Genomic DNA, 23,993 nt, shown 5'->3' with positions numbered 1-23,993 from the left:
CATTTTTATCCAGCCTTGAGTGCCCTTGAGAACATGATAGTGAACAGCCTCCAGAAACAAGACTGTCCATGGGGTGTTGCAGGACTTTGCCTTGGCAGGGACGAAAGAATGGTGATTGCTTCTAAGTCAGAATAGTGTGTGATTTGGACGGACTTGCAGGCAGTGATCTTCTCACGTATGTTCTGGCTTTATCCTTCTGAGTAGTAGAGGTTGTGACATTTGCGACAATTATAAAGGAAGCCTTTGGTGGGGGGGTGGGGGTTTGCCCTGGTGGTACATGCTGCAGTTTGCTGGTGGTGGAAGGAGGGAGTAAGTATTTAATGAGATGCCTTCCAGTGGGCTGCTTTTTTCTTCATTGTTATTAGACCTGTTGCCATTAAGTCAAGTGGAGAGTATTCCATCAATGATCTGATTGTACATCGTAGATTTTGGAAAAATCTTGGGAGGTGAATTATTCATTGTGGAATATCCTGCCTTGTAGCTTTTGTTTTTATGCGAATTAAGCTCCTGATCAATGGTAAGGTCCTAGAATGTCGACAGTAATGTATTTGAATATCATGGGGAGATGCTTAGACATGGCTGGAATGTTCATTGCCTGCCAGTTGTGTGACATAAATGTTACTTCCCATCTACTAGCCCAAGTCCAAACATTGTCTAGGTCTTGCTGCATGCAGACATGGAATGCTTCATTATCTGGAGGGTTGCAAGAAGAACAAAACACAGCAAACTTTGGGGGAAAGGTCACTGATGCAGATAAAGATGATTAGGCATGGGAATCTCTGACAGTGAAGTCCTGAGGTTAAGATGATTGCTCTCCAACAGTGTACTGGAAATACAGATATGGGGAGAACTTCAACTGCATAAAATGACCAAAGACCATCAGAGTTGTATTAAATTACTTAACTGTGTTTTCAGCTATCATCTGCTGCAAAGGAGACCAATGAAGATTCTGCACTTGTACCAATAGCTGGTAAGATTTATTTAGTCCTTTCTTCAGTAGCATGTAACAAAACCATATCTATTATTGATCTTCCTGGTGCTGATTGGGAACCAACTACGAACAAGTTGAACTGATAAAGAGATGCATTCTGCCAAATGTTATGAGTTGCATCTCCTTCTTGCTCCTCAAAGATAAAGTTATCCCTATTCCCCAGAAATTCCTGCCTGAAAAATCTAAAACATCAGCTGTTCTTAAAATGTAGGAGTAGGATTGAGCCAGTTCTATTCACAAAGAGATAATATAATAAGAGTGTTGATTGATCTTTAGAAGAAGATTGTCCAATCATTTCAGAATTGAATTGGTCGTTTTATTTACATGGAATGAAAACAGCCATATCAAGCTGGTAACTGAGTTAATAGCATGAAGTGATCATGCTGTTTTATTTGTACAAATATCACTTAAAGCAAAAGACCTGCATTTATATAGCCTTTTCTTAACCTCAACATTCCCTGGAGTGCTTTACAACCAGTGAAGCAATTTTGAAGACCAAAATTATGTAAATTCTGGAAATTCACAATGAAAATGAAAGTGCTGGAAATTTTCAGCAAGTCAGGCAGTGATTGTGGAGAGAGGAACTGAGTTAATGTTTCAGGTCAGTGACTCTGCAATCCGTGGACATCCCTCCACTTGATGCACCCCACTACTGATCATAGCTTAAGGCATTGGGGTCAAAGTTTTAAAATCTCTCCCTCACCCTCTCTCCCCTCCGTTGCAACTTATATATCATGGAAACTGGAGAAATAGGGAGAGCACCCTCCAGTATTGTGAGCAGTTCTGAATTCATTGATGCAGAGACATTGGAGAAGATCTGTAAGAGTAAATAAATAGGATGAAAGCAAAAGAAATTATAGTCACAGGAAAGATGGAACAGACATGGTTTTTTTTTCTGGAGAACTAAAGGGTTTGATGGGGTAAATATGGTAAAGATGTTTCCACATAGGGGTGATCAGAACTACCAGGTATGATTTTTAAATGCAACTGTTTTTTTAAAAAAAATAATTGGAGTGGAAATCCAACTCTGGGATGGGTGCTGGAGAAGCATATTAGACAAAGTGACATACTAATAGACTTGTATGAAGATGGGAGGAGTTCAGTGTGGCAGCTAAACAACACAGTGGGCCTAAAGCAGGATGTCAAAATGCTGGAAGTACTTGGAGGTCAGGAAATGTCTCCAGACGGGAGACTCAGCAGGTCAGGCAGCGTGGACCTTTAGCTGAATGATTTTGTTTTTCTGTTCTTTTACTTAATACTGCATATATTGTCACCAAGATCATTCAGCTTGTCTGTAGTGAATCTGATGAGAGCTTACAGGACGATTAAGAAAAAAGTGCAGGTTACCAAAGGAAAAAACCAATGCTTCGAATAAGTGTAATTTCTTTTTGCAAGTTGAACAGGACTGGACTCATTCAGCTATAAAGGATGAACATATCAATGAGATGTACTTAACAACATAATTTAGGCTGAGGTTCTTGTCCTAACTATATGGGAACCTTCTGCTTAAATGCCCAAATCTAAAGATTCAAGAGGCAAAAATTGAACTTGCTGACACTGGTGAATACAGCCACACTGACACACTCCCAAAATTACTGCAAAGTTGCCAAATAAAAAGAGAAGAATTGTATAGTTACAAAGGGCCCCAGAATCTATCTCAGTTTTTAAACAATAGTGTTTAAAATCTGACACTTTTAACTTATTAATAAAACTTACTTGTCACAGGAACTCCTTTTCATCTTCTCCTTGAGAAATTGCAGTTTCTCCTCATGGCGAAGAGTTTGGAAGAAGCAGTCCTTTTGAACAGCCAGAAGCACTTGGCACCAAAGGACTAATGTCAGGGAGTGCTATGGTATGCCAGCAAGAGGAGACGCGTTTAGCTTTTCCAGGTACAGTGGCTTCTAAAGAGTGTGTCAAGATAATTGTTGTTTCTAAATTCTAGAATATTGGGAATATGAAATGCGGTCCAATCCTAAATTAGAGCCAAGTTGCTGGTAGAGGTGGGTGCTTTCATTTTCCAGGAGAGAACATTAACACTTAGCTTCAAAATGTACTTCGTGTTCATTGATGGACTACAGCCCGATTAAACTGCTCAGCCTTTGGAAAGTTATGGAATGGCACTGAAGCAAGGCATTCTAAATCACTTTGCAATCAATAATGTAGAGGTAGTGTTGTATAATTGGGAACATGAAACAGATTTCGCGTAAACACACAAACAGCAATGTTGGAGCAGGTAACCTATTTGAGTGATGTTCGTGGAGGAATAAATATTAAAGGCTCCCATACTGCTCTTTAAATAGTGCCATGGGGTGGTTAAGATCAATTGAGGGAGGAGGTAGGGTTTCATTTAAAGGTCTCATTTGATATAATGTAACACTCCCTCAGTATTGCACTGAAATGTCAGCATAGATTATGCATTGGATCTCTAGAGTGGAATTTGAACCAAAAAACCTTCCACCACCAAGACCAGAAAGGTGTCAGCTGGGCTGCAACTGACACTTAACACAACTGAAGCAGGTGAAGAAAGCTGAACTTCTGTGTGCTCTGTAAAATAATGGTACTGTTTTCGTAAGGAGATAGGAAGGGTATGAAGAGAATTCATTGCTGTACTGTGACAGACTCCTACATGCAAAGGTTTGAAAAGAGGTGAAACTTGTGAAATGTTTACAGAATGGAGTTTGCCTATTCTTCCTTTGACGGTATTGGTATCCCCTGGGTGCTCTGGTCTCCTGACATCCAAGGAAATGCAAGTTGGTAGGTTAATTGGCCCTAGTGTGTAGGTGATTGGTAGAATCTGGGGTGCTGATGGGAATGTGGGAGAATAAAATATGGGATTAAGCGTTTTATATTAATAAAAGTTGAAGGAATTTTAAAAAATCTACAATGGTGATTGAAAATACTTTTTCATATAAACATTCATGCAAGTGTATGAAGGGGCAATTTCGAAACACTAATTCTCAGAGATATACAGCACAAAACTCTGTTTGATAACACTGCATCAGCCAAAGGGTTGAAGATGAGGCAGTGCATATGTCTAATCAGAAACAAAGTTCAATTTTTTTATTTATTCAGAAGACAATCCATTTAGGTTGGAGGAAACAAAACCACAGTGATTTCTCCCAATAAAAGCATGTTAATTTCATCAGAAAAATGCAGTGAGGGTAGGACAGTTGTATGCGTACAGTCAATCACAGTAGTTTATAAGCAGTGTCTCACCAGGGAAATTACTAATTCATTTCTGCACGCCCTGGCTATGTTATTGTCACTATTGTGGACTAATATTAGCATATGACTTCAAAGAAACCTGAAGACCCTAAAAATCTGATGGATGTCATCATTCTTAGCAAACGACTGGCTGACCCCACTAGCAGCAGAGAAATTAAGATTTGGCATCTTTTGGGTTCCTTGGTGTGGACTTTGCCCTGATGCTTTCTAATGCAGTTGTAGCAAGCTACTACTGTGGAACTGACAACTGTTCACAAATCAGTGTCCTGTGGGGATAACACATTTTTAGAACTAGTCATCTGTGGCTGATTGTAATGTGGATTTTGAATTTTTAGTTGAATTCATTCTTATTTATATTATTGACATTGCAATTTGTTTTTTATGGCTTACTTATAAATATGCTGTACAAATGGCTTGTATTTTGGAATGTATTAAAATTTCTTTTTTTTACATAGAGAATTACTTGCACAAGTCATCTTCCCAATCAAGAGAGGACATGGTCGTACAGAGGCAACCAGAAAAATCGGGACAAGTCCGTGGTGTGGTATCAAGAGCCATAGATGTAGCATCAAGGAACCTTAAGACCGTGAAGGATGAAGAAGAGCACGTGAATGCATTGAGCCAGAAATTCAAACCAACAACAGATCTGTCGCCACTAAATGGAGGTCAACTTGAAAAGCCAGCACAAGAGGCTTTGTTTTGGTCAAAGTCAACAAGCAATTGCAGTACTGAGGTGGCTCTGGGAAAAGATCAAACAGATCCAAGATCAGCAGTAAAAGGGAAGCTGCAGGTTATCAGATCAACAAAGGGACAGGATATTCTTCAAAAACTGGCCAAGAAAGTGCAGGAGGCTGGAATAAAACCATGGACATGGAAGTCAAAGCGAGAAGATTCAGAGAATGTCCCACAAACATTGTTTGACAGTGCTAGCAAGTCAATCCAATGTTTCCAAAAGGCTTCCACCACCCCTGGAAGTGAATCTCCCATCACCCCATGTGTCTACACAGATGCAACAAAGCTTTTTATGGAAGGTAAAAGCTTGCATGGACTTCTGCCAGACCAAATATTGAAGCAGGGCCCACCACTGAATACAGGGGAACTGGGGCAAATGGAATCTGAACTGGATGTGGATTCAGCCTCCTCCAATGACTCTACCACAGCAGCACATGCAGTCAGAGAGCCCAAAATATTTATATCTTCTGTAGATATTCATTCAGCCAATGAAGCAAATGCAAATGGAGGCTACTTGCTTCTAGATTCCACACAATAGTAGGAAAGGTTCCTGAATGAAGTAGCTCTGACCGTAACAAGTGTTACTGTCTTCTCTCTTTCTCTTGTACTCCTGTGCCGAAGATCTCTCCACGCCTTAATGGAAGACTGCTGAGTAACCGATGGCCAGAAATGTTGAGTATGTTTTCGTTTTGGATAGATGAGCCGTGACTAGGATTGGGTTCGCCTGAAGCAAGCTTCTGAAACTAATAGCAAGGGCTGCACCCTGTGCTAATGTTGGATTTGACTTGATGTTTACACACAATCTTTTTAAGCTGTTCAAGAAAGTCTTGCTATGCTGCTTCTTTTGGCCAAACTAAAGGCCAAGTTCTCTTCTCTTTCTCTTTATTCTGCCCTCGTCAAGGTTACCGTCCTTCCAGCAGGAAGAGTGTAATCGAAGGGGAGTAGCTCTATGAGTGGATAGAACTGCAGGCTGTACAGCTGTTGACTTTGTTGCAATATTGGCACTTGCACAATAAGGTGATTATTGGATGCAAATGGGGGCAGGGAATTCAAACCAGAGTGAAATTAGAATGATCTGTGTGAAGAATGCATCCCAAGAAGTGAGACTCTCTGGCAGAATTTTGTATTTATGGAGATACCAACAGTAAAAACACCGCTCCGTCCCATCCCACGTAGGTTAGTAGCTGAAGCAAATCTATTTAATGTGCAAAAATAAACCATAAGAATGTTTCTTTTAATGTGAATGAGAGGGCCCTAATTCTACAACTTATTGAAGGTCTGTAGGAATGGGATCACTTTGCATGTTAAACTCTGAACTTCTGAAGACGTGAGACTCAATGTTTGTTGTGCATAAACTAGTGAGGCAGGGGTTATATCTTTAAAGTTTAAAGTGCTCACCATGCTTACAGGTTTGGGTCTTCAGTTTTTAACATGGTCTTAAGTGGGAACATATTGCACAAAAACCTTCACACAAGGTTATTTTTCCCCTTGTGTAGCTGTTATTTTTGTGCAGCACTTAACAATTGTCTTTGACGTTTTTAAAAATGTTTTAGAATCTTACACTAATGCTAAAATGGCTGAGAGGATATCTGGCCTTTTGCAGAATAGCCACTTATGGGCTACACTTGAAAGAATTAAAACGGTTAAAAATTTCAAAGTTGTAATTCTTAAGGCTTATTGCTCCCTGCAGAGCCCACCATGGGGCAGTATATGAACATTTGGTTCAAATGTACTTGCACTTGACTACAAGATGAGTCACTTTTTATTATAATTCCAAGTAAAAGGATTTGAAATAATTTTCTTGTGGTCCCAGTGCTGGATGCTCACTGTTCCCTAGCTGAGAGCAAGTGTGGGTCCTGCTTCCACATTCTTATTATGGAATAGACTCCCATATACAGTAGTGCAGGCCAAAACCAGAGATATATTTTATTTTGAAAACACACCGCTCCGTCCCATCCCAGCAATCAGCAATATTTTAGTGGACTTCAGCATCAATATGGATAAATGAATGAAGTTAAGCCCTGTGGTCAGCCTTATCAAGAATTATCTTGTCTGATCAGGTGTGAATAATGCTGTGATTCTTTTATCCACACCATTCTGTAGGAAGCAGCAGATCCCTTGTGGTATCTCCACTGGTAGCTTGGCTACTCTGCTCTGGTTGTGAATTACTGGTTTATAAACTTCTTTTCACTTGGGTATATTGGTGCAGGACCCATATAGCTTAGATGTTTGAAGAATTGCAGTTTAGTGAAGAGACTTGGACCATGTACAAGGTTTTTCTAACCAATACTTGGACTGTGGTTATGATGTTCCTCATGTGCTTCTATCTCTGGTGGACCATCACTTGCAAGTTTGTAGCTCAGAGTGTTCAGTTCAATTTGTACCACAGTTCTTTGTGTCGGTCTAATGTTTGTGGGTCAAGTGGTTTGCAAAGGTTGATTTTAGCACTGTGACCTCTGATGGGCAAATCCTAAATGAGAACACAAAAGGGTGGCTAGAAACTACAAGATATGCAAGTTATGGGAACCTGGATTTAATCCTTGTACATGTTCCCCTGGGCTCCCTGCTTGTGTATATATGCAGCCCAGAAAAATCCACTGGAATGTCATCTGGTTATGATCACTTGTTGCTGTAATTTGTAAGAAGCTCCTCTCCTTTATCTTGCATGATTATGGGGACTAGGTGGGGAAAAATTGGTCTGATGTCAGATTAGAATGTATCCTTGAGAAAGATTTCTGGAAGTGGTGAACAGGTGAGAATACTTGTGCACATTTTCAGTACTGTATCTTCATATTTCACACTGCTACACATGATGCACATTTTGCCATAATGGATTTGAAGGGCCACCAATGTTCTACCTCCTCATGATCTGGCCTTGCACTGCCATGAGGAAATATCCTCAGACACCTTTTGTTTTCCTGTTGGGATTTGATTATTTTTCACGTTTTGTGTCTGCACAGCCATCTCTGGCATTTGTTGTGTTTCACATTCTGTTTTGAATGCTTTTGAAATTTTCAGCCTAATTTAACAGTGCTTTAAAGTCAGAGGCATGGCATAGTTGTGCATCATTGGAGACTTTCTTAAAGGAAGTAGAGGCTCTATGTACAGTTTATAAAATTCTTTGTGTATACTATATATGATTATCAGATTGGAATATTGCTGCAGAATTCAGCCATTTGAATGGGACTAGTACATTGGAGATGCTGCATTGAATAGATCAACAACACTACACTTAAATCCTAGTCTCCATAATCTCTCTGGTTGAATGTACATTACACTAAGGGTTAGTTATCCATAATACATTGGTTTAGTATTCACTTCAATTGCTTGAGCTAGAACTTAATGGAAATTTGTGGGGCTAATTAACAAACTTTAAGTAGAAAATAGTCCTTATTTTAACAGCATTTAATCATTCACTAACCTCCTTCTGTTGAGTGAGCTGAAACATCAGTAGCAGTAATAGAATTGGCTTGTAATTTGTTTGGTATTCGAAAAGGAGACACTTGCAAGTGTTTCATGTACAGTGGGAGGATGTAACTGGCGCTAAAGGACTGCAGGGATTTGTATCTCCTTCCCCGTTCCAAAAGCAAAAGTACAGCAAACTGTTGCAGTTCCATTCATACCAGAATGTGCTGCATGAAGTAAGAAAAAAACTTGGTAGAGGGCAAGACATATTTGTTTTAAAATACGAATCATTTAAATTAAAAACCAACAGTTGGAAGGGCACATCAGGAACAATTGAGTTAATGTGTCTGTAAATTAACTCTAATTGTTACTGGTTGATTTCTCGCAGTGAGGAAATCACTGTTAACCAGCACACCACTGAAGTTCAGGCTTCCTGTCCTGAAAAAACTGCATGCAAAGTTAATTTGCTGTTAGTCATTTTAAAGGCTGAGGGAAGGAGGGCGGGACTGCTGGTGAAACTAAGCTTTCCTGGACACTACTGCTCTGTTTCTCACTCCAGTTTAAAACCTAGTTTTGTTTTTAGCTTGACTTTGTTTTGGTGGCCATTCCAAAATAAAAAACTGTTCCTACTGCCTTGCATTGCACCTTGATCTCTATATATCTGTGGCTGGAATATAGGATGAGGAGCAGCCACAAGGACAACCCACTTGTGATAATGGCCTTTCAGCCCCCGCTTGAATTTGAGCTGCATCTGGTGAAACTCAGGGTAAACATAGAATACTGTGTTTGTTCACTTGTGCAGGTGTAAGAATGAGAAGCGTGCTTGATCCCATGGACAACCGAACTCTCGTGAGGGAAGGTCGGTTCACAGCACTTCTACATGCCTCTCAACAGCTCACATAACCATTCCTGACCTGGGAAAGTTTCTTTTAATTCCCCTTTGGCCTGTAGCATTCCAACCCTTTGCTGTTGCTTCTGCTCTTCCAGATAGCCTGTATGTTTCTTGTCATTTCAGTTTAGATTAAACCTTACTGCAGCTTATGGAAAATGCAAAGATTGGAACCTTGCAGCTTGAGAAAATGTGGGCACCCAGCTTGAACTGCAAAGCAAAATGTAATCTATGCACTGTGGCAGATATCCTAGTCTGTCTTCAACAGTTATTTAAAAATCAGTTTTATTTTTATTTTTAAGCTAGTCTTTAGATTGCATAGTTGGTATACTAGATGAGGGAGTGAACATATCCGTTATGGAAGCTGTCAATTACATCAGTGATTAATCATGGGTAAATTTGGATCAGATAAGACTTTTGGATTGCATTCCCAAAACAAGTGAATTGTAAAATCTAAGTATAAAATAAGTTTTAAAGACCTCCAACTTTTTGGGCAGGTGGAAGCTACCCTTGGGGAGGTTCTTGCTCCATACCTCGAGTTTACTCTCCCAACTCTCTACTGATCATCCTATCAATGGGTTTGTCTGGTGCCAAGATATTTTTCAACTCACAAGGACTAATAAAATCAAGTACACAGCCATTAAAAGACTATTTGTTGACAGAATAAAAAAAAATATAGGAAAATATATAAAAGCCCACCATTGTACTTGTTTTGACATCAAGGCCTGTTTTCTTTGACAAAATGCAATTATTGGCACCATGTTTGGTGTAGACCTGAAGGGCCTGTTCCTGTGCTGTACTGTACTGATGACTGTAATTGGGATTCAACCTCTCATGTAGTCAATTTAAAAAAAAAGGTGCCCTCCCATCTAATGCTTTGGCCGAGTACTAGAATTTCAAGTAATTGTTTAATCATGACTGTGACATTTAGAATTGAAGGAAAATAAAGTGGTTGTGTCAGCTTGGTTCGGTTGCTAACACTCTCATCTGAGTGAGAACATTGTGCACAATCACCACCTTAAGACTCGTCCATAACTTAGTCTAACCCAACCATTGTTTATGAAGTTGATCTTCTTAGGATAATGTACCATCAGCATATTGAGGTAGGCATTAGAGACCTGTATGTCAATGAAGAGGGGAGATCTCATGCTGACCTGGCCAACATTCCTCCCTTAACTGGGTATCACGCTCAATATTAGTGAACTCTTGGTTACCCAAATTGGCTGCTTAATTTGCCCACATAACAATCACTGCATTGCAAGATAATTGTAAGTGTGAAGCTCCTTGAGACATTCAAGAGATGTAATTAGGTGCTATGTGAATGCAATTTTTTTTATAATTGTAACATACAAGGTATTTATCAGTGTAACTAATTTGTGTTGCAAGAATTCTGTGAAAATGGATATAAGCTGGACTGTGTGAAGATTCCAGAGCATGACTGAAACATTTAATGAGGAAAAACTCTTTAATGTTATTTCATAAAATGTAGAAAACATGACTTATCATTTTTAAAATTCATGGTGTTGTTCAAGTGCTTGTCTGCATAATGGAAGTTTTCCTTTCACGTTGTTGTAGTTCATTGTGACTAAAGGATATCTTTTTTAAATAGCAAATATTGATTTGCTAATGAATTTATCTAAACCTGTTTGTAAAGTAATACCAGTGTTATTTGTATTTTTAATATTTTTCAATGAAAGGTGCATCACCTAACAATTGGTGATAATTATTTTTAGTATGAATACTCTGTAAATACAGCAAACTAATTAAAAAGTATGTTTGCTGCAAAGTAAGTGTTTTATTTGGCTAGATGATCTTATTTGCATCCAAGTGACAATCTGGTGATCCCCAGAAGTCTTGATCTCTCTCCCTTTCTTTACCTTAACTCCTGTTCTCTTCCTTTTCACTCACTTCTGATCAATTTTAATCATTCTTGTTCATCTCAAATCCCTAATGCACTTCTAGCATGCCCTTAGTATATCTCTACTCTGTTATTTTACTACATTTGCTTACGGTGAAGAGTTGGCCTGTGAACATATTCCACCAGTTTTCTGGTATCTTGCCAAGTAGCCATTCAAGTAGATGGGGCTGTTGGCCCCAGGCTACAGAGACTGGGCTCTTCCTCCCTATATGTAGTGAATAATCTAGTTGAGATGCTTATGACTAAGGGATTTGATGAGAGAAGCACTCCTGAGGTGAAGTTCAAAGCAAAGGACTATAACTTTAAAGTAAGTAGTAGGCTGTTCAGGAATGAAGTCAGGAAGGGCAGTGGGAACTTAGATCATTTGTAAACTCAAAATCTGAGATCTGATTTTTAAGATGAGCTTATTAATTACCGATAGGAAGGTGAATGGAATTAAAGGACTGTATGTTTACTATTCTGTGCTCAGTGACACAACAAGAATGATTATTCCATCAGTTTAAATCTATTACATGGTGATGATTGGTCCCTGAACCACAAGGACCTGCTTTCCTACGCACTGCAATCTGAATTCCACTACTTTCCTTTTTCTGGCTCCCTGAATCAGGATTGTGCACCATCTGGTCCTATTTACAAGAACAGGCTTCCCTTCTGACCTTTTGGATGTGACACTAAACCAAAATCCCAGTTGTCTTTTCGACTGGTTTCAGGAGATTCGTTGGCAATGTTTAGAGAGCAGAATAAGCACATGAAGTATTAAATGGTTTCTGTGTTATTGCACAGTGGAGACTGCAGTCTAGGTTTATTATGATTTACTTGCTGAAGTAGAGTTGCTCACAAGTAGAGAGAATGTCCAATTATTTATTCCCTCTTGCCAAATCTCATTAAAATTTCAGCCAAAGAAATGATCAAATAACCATTAGGTCATTTTAAATAAAGAAGTCATATGTTTTAAATAGGATATTTAAACTCTCAGTGGCACTGCGATTAATCAGCTCAAAAACCTCTTGCACATTATTATGCAAACAGTTTGTTCAGGAATTTGCAATAGAAATCATTTCCACTGTTGGTAAGACAGTATCCCTGTCATTAAACTACTTTGCAATTTACAGGCATGAGAGCCAAATGGCTACCTTTGCTTCTATTTCCTATGCCTCTCCACCCCCCCCCCCCCCTTTTTTAAGGATACTCAGGAACATCTTGAATAACCTACACAAATAAAAACACTCAGGAGGTCTCAGCAGGTCAGGCAGCATCTATGGAGGGAAGTGGACAGTCAACACACAAAATGCTGGGTTCCTCCAGCGTTTTGTGTGTTGCTCTGGATTCCAGCATCTGCAGTCTCTTGTATCTCCATTTATGACTAAGCTATTAGCCTTCTGCTGTAAAGCTTCCTGCTCTGGCCCAGTGTCAAATTTTGTTTGATGTTGCTTGTGAAGTATTTTTAAATGTTTTGCCACATAAAAAGGCATTATGTGAAAACTGAAGCAAGAGAGAAGGACTTTGATTGATGGCCTGCCTTTCACTACTCCAGAATAATCCAAAATGTTTTGCAGCTATTTAAGTACTTTTCGAAATGTAGGGATTGAAGTGGTCAATTGCAGAAGAGTTGAACTTTCGGCAATGGCCAAGTGATTCATGTAATATTGGTGAAGGATAAACACTTTCTAGGATGTAGATAACAACTCCATGGCTCTTGAATCTTTTACATCCACTCATGAAAGCAGATGTCACCTCTGACAGTGCAAATGCAGACTGTTAGAACTTCCATCATCTCAGCCCATATATTCCTGGTCATTGCAAATTTTCCCATTGTATCACCTCTGATTCTTGGGTTAAGGCCTAAATTCCATGTAAAAATAAAATAAGTGGAGGCAAAGATGTGGTTGACATTTTTTGGGTCAGGACCCTACATCAGGACTTGATCCAAAACATCAACCATCCCTCTGCCTCCACAGATGCTGTCCGACCTGCTGAGTTCCTCCAGCAGTCCTCCAGATTATAGCAGCAGCAGAACCTTGTGTCACCAAATGCCATATTCTCTGGTTCTCATTGACCCTATGACCACCATTTCCAAGTCAGAACACCTCTGTTAAATTTCTTAATCTTTGTTCCAGTAAGAATAACTTGTCCAATATCTCCACATCACTGAAAACATTTGCACCCTCTCTGACACCCTGACATCATTCCTAATGTGCGGTGCCAAGTATTTGCTTTAATAGTCCGCTTAGTCAAAACAGTGACTTACATTTGTATTCCACGCCCCTACTCATAAGGACAGTTCTATGCACCCTTGTGGCTGGGCACTTAGCTGCTTGCCTCCTGGAACTCTCCTGGAGGCATTCAGCCATTTCTCATTCTGTGCATTTCCTGGCTATCTTTCCTGGCCCAGCAGTGCAATGTTGGGAACTGCACGTATTTCATACATCAATGTCTGTTCCCATATTGTCCAGGTTGTAGAATGAAATGAGATCAATGCACAAAGAAGGAATGTATTTTCTCCCTTGTTTATTTGACAAGTTGTCCATGATTCTTTTCCATGAAGGACTGAGTACACAGATTTTATGCACTGACCCATTCAGGTCAGGTTGCTTCAATTTTTTTTGTGTTCAATCTCCCACTGTTTCCATTCCTGATTCTGATTTTCGTGTCAGGTTGGAGGTTGTCAGTTATGGAATATTTGGTTGGGTTTTAAGAGTGTTGTCCCTTAATGTAGGTTTTCGTCAGGCTTATTGTAAGGCCGTATTTAGTAAGTACTTGCAAGAAACTACCAGTGAGGATGTGTAGATTAGTCTTGTTATCTGTATCAGAGGCCAGGCAGTCTGCATAGAACAAACCCCTGACAAGGACATGACAGACATTTGAGTTGGTCTTGATATGAGCTGCCTTGTAAAAGTATCCTGTCTGACTGTGTGGAGATGTATCCCTCCTGTTTTATTGTCAAACTCATGGAGAACAATAAGCTAAACAAGAAACCAGCTTGGTGCAAACACACGACCTGTTTATAACGTACAGCAGCATGGTACTCAAATTGCTGGACTTGTCTTTAAAGGCCAGGTATATTAATCTAGGGATGTTTGAACCTTACCATGGCATCTAGGAAATTTAAACATTTAAATAAATCTGGAATAAAGCGCTAGAATCGTGAAGCTATCAAGTTTCCATAATCTGCTTTACTTAATGACTTTCAGAGAAGGAAACTTGCTATCCTTTTCCTGTCCAACCTATGTGTGACTCCACACTTGCCAGTGTGGCTGACTTAGAATCCCCTTCTGCAATGGCTCAGCATGGCACTCAGTCCAAGGGCTTATTAGGCATAGGTATTAGATTCTGACCTGCCAATGATGGCTACATCTTGTGAATGGAGAAATAAGAAAAAAAACTCAACTCTGAATCTTGCTTGCACCGTTGCTGAGTGAAGGAAAGTGACTATGTTCAGTTGTCTGAGGATTAAAGGTTCCACTTTTCACCTCATAACAAATCATGAAGAAGCCATCTCTACCCAGAAGGTTGAACGGAGCACTGGGTGGAGCACTCCCTGAGAGGTATAATATGCACAAATACTGTCTCCAATCTAATAGCAGAAGCTACTGAAGATCTGGCTAACCTAAGCATCAAAGAACCAAATAAAGCTCCAGGTCCTTGCTGATAATGAAATCAGATATGGCATCTTCACCAGAAGGACGGCAGTGGTTCCAAGATGTTGGCTCACCTTCCCAAGGGCATTAAATCCTGGTTTTGCTGGCAATACTTGGATTGCAGAAAATTATTTTTCAAATGACACATGGGCCAGGGAGGTTAGAGGCAGGAGGTTGGTGATAAGACTTACAGGAATACATTCAGAGTTGGCCATGCTACTGGCCTAGCAAAATAAATAACCAGCACATAACAGAAGTTTTAAACTAAACATCACATGACTGCAGTCCAGCAACTGAATCACTCCCACTTTCTGGTCCAGTGCTGTTTGCAAACTCATACCATATCTGTAGGTTCTGTAACTTGTGTTTAATGTTTGCCTGTCTGAATTCAATCACCACACTGCCAGCCTTCAATAACTTTCCTCTGTTTTTGATGATTCAGAATTTGGATGCAAGTCTCATCTCCTAATGTGGAAGAGAATGAAGAGCTTCACCATTTTTGCCACTGATTTGGATGAGTTATGTTTGGAAAATTGAGTTGGAATCTAATTGAAACAAATTCTGATGCAATAACATTTTTGAAACATGATTCTGTGTCTATTGCTAATGTGTGGTTTGAATACGCTGCTGCTGCGTCTGCAAGAAAGTCTCTCTTCCTGGGTGGGGCAAGCAAAGCGCTGCCCTGTGAAGTGCAGAATGCAATGTTATGTAACCATTGGGCGAAGGAATAATATGCTCACCAAAGATTCTGTTGACAAATTTCCTCCTAGAAGCCTGCAGATTTCTTTGGCACCAAGACTGAGATTAAAGATCAAATATGTTGCCTCTGTCACCTCCCTCCCTCCTCCCCCTCCCTCCCCCTAGCCCACCAGATCAAACTTGATAGTTTAATAGGTTGGAGGGTGTCTTTCCTCTTGGGAAAGAGTCTAGATTTAGTGATCAGTGTTTAACAATACAGAGTTGCCCACTGAAGGCAAAGAAAAAGCATTTTTTTTCCTGGGGGATGTGAGTCTTTGGAATGCTTCCTCAAAGGGTGGTGGAAGCAGAATATTGAACATAAAGCAGGAGGTAGATAGATTCTTGATAACCTTTCACCCCCTTGCTTATCACAGGTAGGGAGGAATGTGGAATTGAGGTCACATTCAGATCAGTGATGATCTTATTGAATGGCTGAACCTACCCGAGGGGCTGAGTGGCCTACTCTTGTTCTGAATTCATATGTTAGTGTGTCCCCTCCAGTCCTAGACTAAAGCATGCATCTTTCTCCAGTTTCTCACCTGTTCTCGGCTCTCTGCAAGCTTGCCTCTTGTTCCCTCAACATTACACCCACTGGCCACTCACTTCCCTCCTGACGTAGTGTAAACAGAACATAGAACATTATAGCACAATACTGGCCCTTCCGCCAACGATGTTGTACTGATATTTCACCCTGCTCTAAGATCTATCTAACCCTTCCCTCCCACATAGCCCTCCATTTCTCTATCATTTATGTGCCTATCTAGGAGTCTCGCAAATGTTCCTAATGTATCTGCCTCCACCACCTCTGCTGGCAGTGCGTTCCATGCACCCACCACTCCGTGTTTTTAAAAAAAAACTTGCCTCTGATATCACCCCCCACCATACCTTCCACAATCACCTTAAAATTATGCCCCCTCACGTGAGCCATTTTCACCCTGGGAAAAAGTCTCTGACTGTCCACTCGATCTATGCCTCTTATCATCTTGTACTCCTTTATCAAGTCACCTCTCATCCTCCTTTGCTCCAAAGAGAAAAGCCCTAGCTCACTCAACCTATCCTCATAAGACATGCTCTCCTGACATTGTTAAAAATCCTCTCTCACCAGGGACAGACCACTTCACCATCACTCTGTCATCATGAACACTGTCAACGTAACCGTTCCGTCCCTGTAAACTACATCTTCTCCAACTTCCTTTCTTTCTCTCCAAAGTCTCCAAGTTTGAGCCCAGCTTACCCACTACTCCTTGTCTGAATGCTCCTGATCATCTTTTTGCCCCTGCCACAGCATCTTTACATCTCCAATTAAAATCATGACACCCTATATCATTGTGACAAGGGTAATCCATTCTTCCAACTCCTTTTAGTCAAGCTCTGCAGGCTTCGACATGGTTGCCCACGCCATCCTCCTCCATCTCCTCTCCACCATCACCCAGCTGGCTGGCACTGACCCCGCCCAACACCATTCTTACCCATTTGGTCACAAACAGGGAATCACCCATCATGGTTACTCGTCCACACCTGCACTGTTACCACTGGTGTCTCCCAAGTTTCTGCTCTAGTCCACCTCCTATTTCTGATCCTTAGCTACAATAATCCACAACAGTGACAGTTTCCATGTGAATTGATAGTATCTAACCTCCCTGTCTCTCTAGACTCCACTCTCTATAAATTGTCAGTGTGTTGCTTGATGTTCAGTACTGGAAGAGCAGAAATGTCTTCAACTAAATTTTGGCCAAATTGATGCCTTCATCTGCACTGGCTGTTATAACTGCCTCTCCCAGCAAACAGCTTCATCCCCTGCCTGCCAACCATCTGAAACTGATCCAGACAGTTCACATTGCTGGTGAGTAACCTCACCCCAAGTTAGTTATGGACCTCATGTTCGTTTTATCATTAACTGCTGATTTTCACCCCAGTAACATTGATTGACTCTGCCCTGCTTTGGCTCAACAGCAATGGATATTCTCATCATATCTTCAAACTGAATGATTCCAACACACTCTTCAGCTAGCCCTGCTTGGGGTTATCTAAAACTCCATTGCTTGTTTCCTAATGAAGCCCCTCACCTCAACGTAGAAGTGCTCCAGCTCTAAACTCTGTGCTGTCCAGCAGGAGGTGAGATTGCCTGCACATGACCTCCAGCTTGTCTTCCAACTTGTACTTTTCAATGCACAGGTATGCTAGTCAGAGATGGGCTGAACAACAAACAGGGGAAAGTCAGCTGACGAGGTAAGTACCGTCCCACTGATTCTTCGCCAAAATCAATCTTGATTTACTAGTTTCTGAAATTCCTAATGTTTCCATCGACCTTCGTCTGTAACTCTGGTAGAAGCTGGCGAGATCTCTCAGTGAACCTTGTGCCTGGTTACTGCTGTTTCCAGGAGATTTCTGATTGCCTTCATTCAGCGAGTCAGTTACTGGGATTGGTTCGCCTCACGGTGGTAGAGCAAGCTGAACCAACACTACATGGTGTGAGAGAGTGATACAGCCGAGTGAGATACTCCTGCTTCTGGAGAATGTGGACTTAAAAAACAGAAGTAGGAGGAGGCCATTCAGCCCCTCATGCCCTACTCGACCATTACTCAAGCCTCAGTAATAAATGTTCATGAAAAAGATCCTGGAAAATGTGGATAACTTTTCATATCTCCAGAACCATCTCTCAGCAGAGGCAGACATCGATGATGCAATTTACCTCCAGTGCACCAGCACAGATCTTGACTGTTTAAGGAAGGGACTGTTCAATGCTCTTGGCCTCAAGCCTGTTGCAACACCTGTGCTCTATTGGACTGCAGTGATCCCTACCCTCCTGCACACATCAGAGATATGTGGTACCTACTGCAGGAACCTCCAAGTATTGGCGAGCTACCACCAAATGTCTCTGCCAAATCCTCCAAATGCACTATCAAGACAAGTGAACCAGTGTCCCAATCCCTGCTCAGGCTATAAGTACACTCCAGCTTTTCTGATAGGAGAGTCATATTGCTTACTTGTCTGAAACAAGACTCCTAAAACAGGCAACCCAGTCTAAGTTCTGTCATTGTAAGAGATTAATGGAGGAAATCTCTGTGAAGAATGCAACTTCCCCACCAAATCATGGGAATCCCAGTTTTGTGACCAGTCAAAATGGAGTTGGATATGGGAAGGCACCAAGAACCTGAGTCTCTTTATTGGGAGCGGGTGGAAACTCATTGAAAATGGCAGAAGTAGTTAGTCCTCTTTCACCCCACCACCGACACGCAGCAGCAGCAATTTGTACCATCTACAGGATGTGCTGCAACAACTCATCAAGACTCCTCAGACAGCACCTTCCAAACCCAACGCCTTGACCAACTGGAAGGGCAAGGGCAGCAAAAGCATGGGGAACACCACCAGCTGGAAGTTGCCCTCCCAGCCACACACCATCCTGACTTGGAAATATATTGCCGTTCCTTCACTGTCGCTGGATCAAGATCCTGGAACTCCCTCCCTAACAGCATTGTGGGGATACCTCAAGGACTGCAGCAGTTCAAGAAGGCAGCTCACCACCACCTTCTCAAGGGCAACTTGGGATGGGCAGTTCTCCAGTTGTCTGCTGCCGATTGAGTTTGAATTGAGTCCATGTGCCATACTGTGAATTGGGTCCTCGTGTAGGGCTTCCACCCAAAGCGTCGACAATTCCTCTCCCCCCACAGACGCTGCTTGACCCACTGCGTTCCTCCAGCAGATTTGGTTGTTGCTCCAGATTCCAGCATCTGTAGTCACTTGTGTCCCCATGGACAATTAAATCCTGGCTCAGCCTTTGAAGCCCATGTCCCTTAATTGAATAAATAGGCAACCCATTTGCCCACCCACTCGAGCATCTATTGCCCTGTCTGTGGTAGAGTTTGTAGATCTCACATTGGCCTCACTACCCACCTCAGAACCTACAGAATTGGAGTAGAAGCATGAGAAGATGAAGATATCTGTCGACTATCAATGCTCACGTTTAAATTAAATAACTTGCATTTTTTCTACTGTTTCTGTACCCACACACAGAAGCAGAATTATTACTGCAATAGCCCACGTTGTATGTAAATATTCCCAAAGACTGATCAAGCAAGAGATTCAAAAATACAACTGTAAGAAGATAGCTGGGGTAAAAAGAATGTGAAATATAAGCTGCAAAGTTACTCACTTGAGTTTTGGATTGTCGATGGCGTTCATTGGTTCAGTCCCCTGCCAGTCATTCTGGTTTTATCCAATGACTACAGTGTGAGGGTTGACCCGAACGGTTCAGCGAGTCGATCCGTGCTTAGTGAGGGAGGCGTTGACTTAAATTCCTTTTCTGAAGTCTACTGGTTAAGACATTTGCCAATCTCCGCTCAATCCAATCACCAGGCAGAACGGTCTCCCAGGAGAAGAGAATCTCGGTGGGATTGGGCAAGCCGTCGGTCAATCACTCCCGGTTCTCCAATCGCCTGCTGCCGATTGAGTTTGAATCGAGTCCGCGCGCCGTGCCGCGAGCGAGGGTGGCCGTTGGAGACAGGAATTTAAATCTCGGCTCGCGAGTGCGCGGTGGCGCCCGGAGTAAATAAACAGCAGAAAGTGAACAAACTTCCCCGAGTCCGCCAGCGCGGCCGATGAGAGCGCACGGGTTCTGTCGGCGTTAGGCGACGGGTGGCCTCTGAGGTGTCTCTTTACGATTGTTTGGAAGTTTTGGCCAGCGGGCCTCGGGAGGCAGCGCGTTGGCCAGATGGCGACGGCCGGGGAGAGCAGCAGCATCACCAGCCGCATCAGGAACCTGCTGCGCTCGCCGCCCGCGCTCAACCTCAGGAGGTCCCGGCCGGCCGCCAGGGATGTCTCGGAGCGGGTAAGGCCGCGGGACGGGAGCCCGGGGGTAATTGGGTTGGGGTGGGGAGGACAGTGGGGCGAGGTTGAGGCTGGGGCGGATTGGGGATGGGAACTGAGGGCTACAGACCTAGGGCCCTAGTGAGGTGTGTGGAGCTTTGAGGGTTGAAATGGGTGGGTGGGGGGGGGGTGAGGTGTGGAGGTAGGTGGGTGGGTGGGGGGGGGGGGTGAGGTGTGGAGGTAGGTGGGTGGGTGGGTGGGGGGGGGGGTGAGGTGTGGAGGTAGGTAGGTGGGTGGGTGCCGGTGGGTGGGTAAGGTAGGTGGATGGGTGCTGGTGGAGGGGGTGTGGTAGGTGCGCGGGTGGGTGCTGGTGGAGGGGGGTGTGGTAGGTGCGCGGGTGGGTGCTGGTGGAGGGGGGTGTGGTAGGTGCGCGGGTGGGTGCTGGTGGAGGGGGGTGTGGTAGGTGCGCGGGTGGGTGCTGGTGGAGGGGGGTGTGGTAGGTGCGCGGGTGGGTGCTGGTGGGGGGGTGAGGTAGGTGCGCGGGTGGGTGCTGGTGGGGGGGTGAGGTAGGTGCGCGGGTGGGTGCTGGTGGAGGGGGGTGTGGTAGGTGCGCGGGTGGGTGCTGGTGGAGGGGGGTGTGGTAGGTGCGCGGGTGGGTGCTGGTGTGGGGGTGAGGTAGGTGCGCGGGTGGGTGCTGGTGGAGGGGGTGTGGTAGGTGCGCGGGTGGGTGCTGGTGGGGGGGTGTGGTAGGTGCGCGGGTGGGTGCTGGTGGGGGGGTGAGGTAGGTGCGCGGGTGGGTGCTGGTGGAGGGGGTGAGGTAGGTGCGCGGGTGGGTGCTGGTGGGGGGGTGAGGTAGGTGCGCGGGTGGGTGCTGGTGGAGGGGGTGAGGTAGGTGCGCGGGTGGGTGCTGGTGGGGGGGTGAGGTAGGTGCGCGGGTGGGTGCTGGTGGAGGGGGTGAGGTAGGTGCGCGGGTGGGTGCTGGTGGGGGGGTGAGGTAGGTGCGCGGGTGGGTGCTGGTGGGGGGGGGAGGTAGGTGCGCGGGTGGGTGCTGGTGGAGGGGGTGAGGTAGGTGCGCGGGTGGGTGCTGGTGGGGGGGTGAGGTAGGTGCGCGGGTGGGTGCTGGTGGAGGGGGTGTGGTAGGTGCGCGGGTGGGTGCTGGTGGGGGGGTGAGGTAGGTGCGCGGGTGGGTGCTGGTGGGGGGGTGAGGTAGGTGCGCGGGTGGGTGCTGGTGGGGGGGTGAGGTAGGTGCGCGGGTGGGTGCTGGTGGAGGGGGTGAGGTAGGTGCGCGGGTGGGTGCTGGTGGAGGGGGTGAGGTAGGTGCGCGGGTGGGTGCTGGTGGGGGGGTGAGGTAGGTGCGTGGGTGGGTGCTGGTGGGGGGGTGAGGTAGGTGCGCGGGTGGGTGCTGGTGGGGGGGTGAGGCAGGTGTGGGGGGTGTGGACTGGGGGTTTAGAAGATCGGATTATGGTCGTGGAGTAGAGGTTTAGGGTTGTGGATGTGTGTGATGGGGTGTAAATGGGATCTTGGGGAAGCAGTGGCAACTGAGCTAGGAAGAGGTATGGGAGAATAGGTGGTTAAAGAGCAGGTGGGCGTGGGACCTTTTGGATGGGAGCTGCAGGCTGGGAGTAGTGGTTTTGCATTGTGATGTTTGGAGGGGGTGGGTTAGGGTTAAAATTGCTGATAGACTGTATTGCGGACGGTACAAAAGCCAGACTGGGTAAAGATATCCCTCTGTGGTGAACTATTGGGGTTATGGAAAGGAAATTAGCATTAATAAGAAAATAGTTTTGGAGAAACTAATGGCGTTGAAAGCAGATACATTTCCAGAACCTGATAATTTGCATCCCAGGGTACTAAAGATGTTGCTGTGGAAATAGTGAACATCTTGGGTGTAATTTTCTAGAATTTTGTATATTTATGGAATAGCATATACAGAATAACGTTGGAGGTTGGTAAGTGTTAACCCTGCTATAATTTTTTTTTAAAAATGAGGGAGAGAAAATCTGAAAATTACAGACTGGTTAGACAAACTTCAGTACTGGGGAAAATGCTGGAGGCTGTTATGAAGCATGAGGTAACAACAGTTGGAAAATATCACTGGGATTATCACAATGGATTTCTGGAAGAGAATTATTGTATGTCAGGCCTTCTGGAGTAGCCAGTAGTAAAATGGGAAACCAGTAGATGTGATGTACTTGGATTTTTAGGAAGCCTTTAATAAAGTTCCACGAAAGATTGGTGAGTAAAATTAAAGTATTGTGGGTATATATTATGTGGATTCAAAGTTTGTTGACAGACAGGAAAGTGTAAGAATAAATAGCTCTTTTCGGGGTGGGGGAGGTATGGCAAGCAATAACCAGTGGGGCATTATGGCCATCAGTGCTTGACCCTCAGCTGTTCAGAATGTATATCAATGATTTAGATGAAAGAACAGAATATGTTATTGAGAATTAAAAACAAACTGTAAACATTCATCAGCTTAGGCAGCATCTGTAGATAGATGTTTTGAGCCAAAGCTACCTCATCAGAGCAGTGCTGCCTAACCCGAGTGTCTTGCGGACAACACTAAACTGGAACATTATGAAGAGGATACAAAGAGGTTTCAATGTGACGTAGATTAAGCGAGTGGGCAAAACTTGGCAGGAGCAGTATAATATAGTTCAAGTCTTTTTTTTCTTTCCCTTGTTACTTCTAACAGCCTGGGATTTATTTGTTCAGGCCTGGCAATTTATTCACCTTCAACAATGCAGAACAATTTAATACTTTGTCTCTCTCTATACATTCTTATCCCAGCCAATATTTAACACCTTTTATCTTTCGTTATAACAACATCATCATCATCATCCACCTCTTTTGAAGAGACAGCCACAAAGTATTCATTAAGGACCTTCATACACAGGGGAACTGGGCCTGACACCTTGTTTCGCACTCCACAGATACTGCCTGACCTACCAATTATTTCTAGCATTTTCTGTTTTTATTAGCTTTTTGGCCCCCAGTTGACCCTACTCTTGTTCTCTTCCTCTTTATGTGCTTCATGTATTCTATCTTTTGGATATTTGTTTTTTTCATATCCTTTCTTCGCTTTCCTAATTTCTCTTTCAAGGTAGCTTTAAACTTTGGTCTTCTGGTTTTTTTGCAGTATTGAACTCTTGAAGTCTAACCAAACTTATTTTTTGCCCTCCTATACACCTTGTAAACTTAGGGACCCTTTGGCTCGCCATCTGTGCTAACCATTGAGCACTCACTTGCACTAATCCCATTTTATTCTCCCTACGTTCCCATCAACTTCTGTCCCAAGATTGTAACCACTCACCTACACATTAGGAACCATTTACGGTGGCCAATTAATCTACTGACCTACACATCTTTGGGATGTGGGAAGACCTGGAACATTCAGAAGAAAGCCATGTGGTCATAGGGAGAACAGTCAGCACTTCAAGTCAAGATTGCCAAATCTAGAGCCCCTGCATGAAATGTGCATAGGAAGATGACGCAAAAAAAGTTTAGAATCAATCCGGGCCTTTCCCCAATTTAGAATCTTGACTTGTGTTTTATCTTTGTCTTTTCCTATAAATATAATTGGATTATGACCACTGCCACAAAAGTGCTCTCATGATGATCCTTTTACCTGCCCTGCTTCATTCCCGCATA

General features: G+C 43.3%; 2 protein-coding genes across 2 annotated transcripts in view; both read left to right on the top strand.

The window, feature by feature from the left end:
* Positions 1–915: 915 nt before the first annotated feature.
* Positions 916–10,961, top strand: LOC127586452 (uncharacterized). The gene is made up of 3 exons (XM_052044427.1): positions 916–970; positions 2,717–2,880; positions 4,672–10,961. Exons 2-3 carry the CDS (start codon positions 2,826–2,828, stop codon positions 5,484–5,486), a joined length of 870 nt encoding a protein of 289 aa, XP_051900387.1. The 5' UTR covers positions 916–970; positions 2,717–2,825; the 3' UTR covers positions 5,487–10,961.
* Positions 10,962–20,043: 9,082 nt separating this feature from the next.
* The window catches only part of LOC127586261 (mitogen-activated protein kinase-binding protein 1-like), an 82,030-nt gene continuing 78,080 nt past the window's right edge, over positions 20,044–23,993 (top strand). Inside the window, exon 1 of the mRNA XM_052044066.1 lies at positions 20,044–20,364. Coding sequence (XP_051900026.1) covers positions 20,248–20,364 — 117 coding nt within the window. The 5' untranslated portion in view covers positions 20,044–20,247. The remainder of the gene's footprint in view (positions 20,365–23,993) is intronic.

The sequence above is a fragment of the Pristis pectinata genome, chromosome 35 (assembly GCF_009764475.1).
Source record: "Pristis pectinata isolate sPriPec2 chromosome 35, sPriPec2.1.pri, whole genome shotgun sequence".
Taxonomy (NCBI): domain Eukaryota; kingdom Metazoa; phylum Chordata; class Chondrichthyes; order Rhinopristiformes; family Pristidae; genus Pristis; species Pristis pectinata.
Note: the sequence above shows the minus strand (reverse complement) of the source record. Positions and strands in the feature narration are given on the sequence as shown.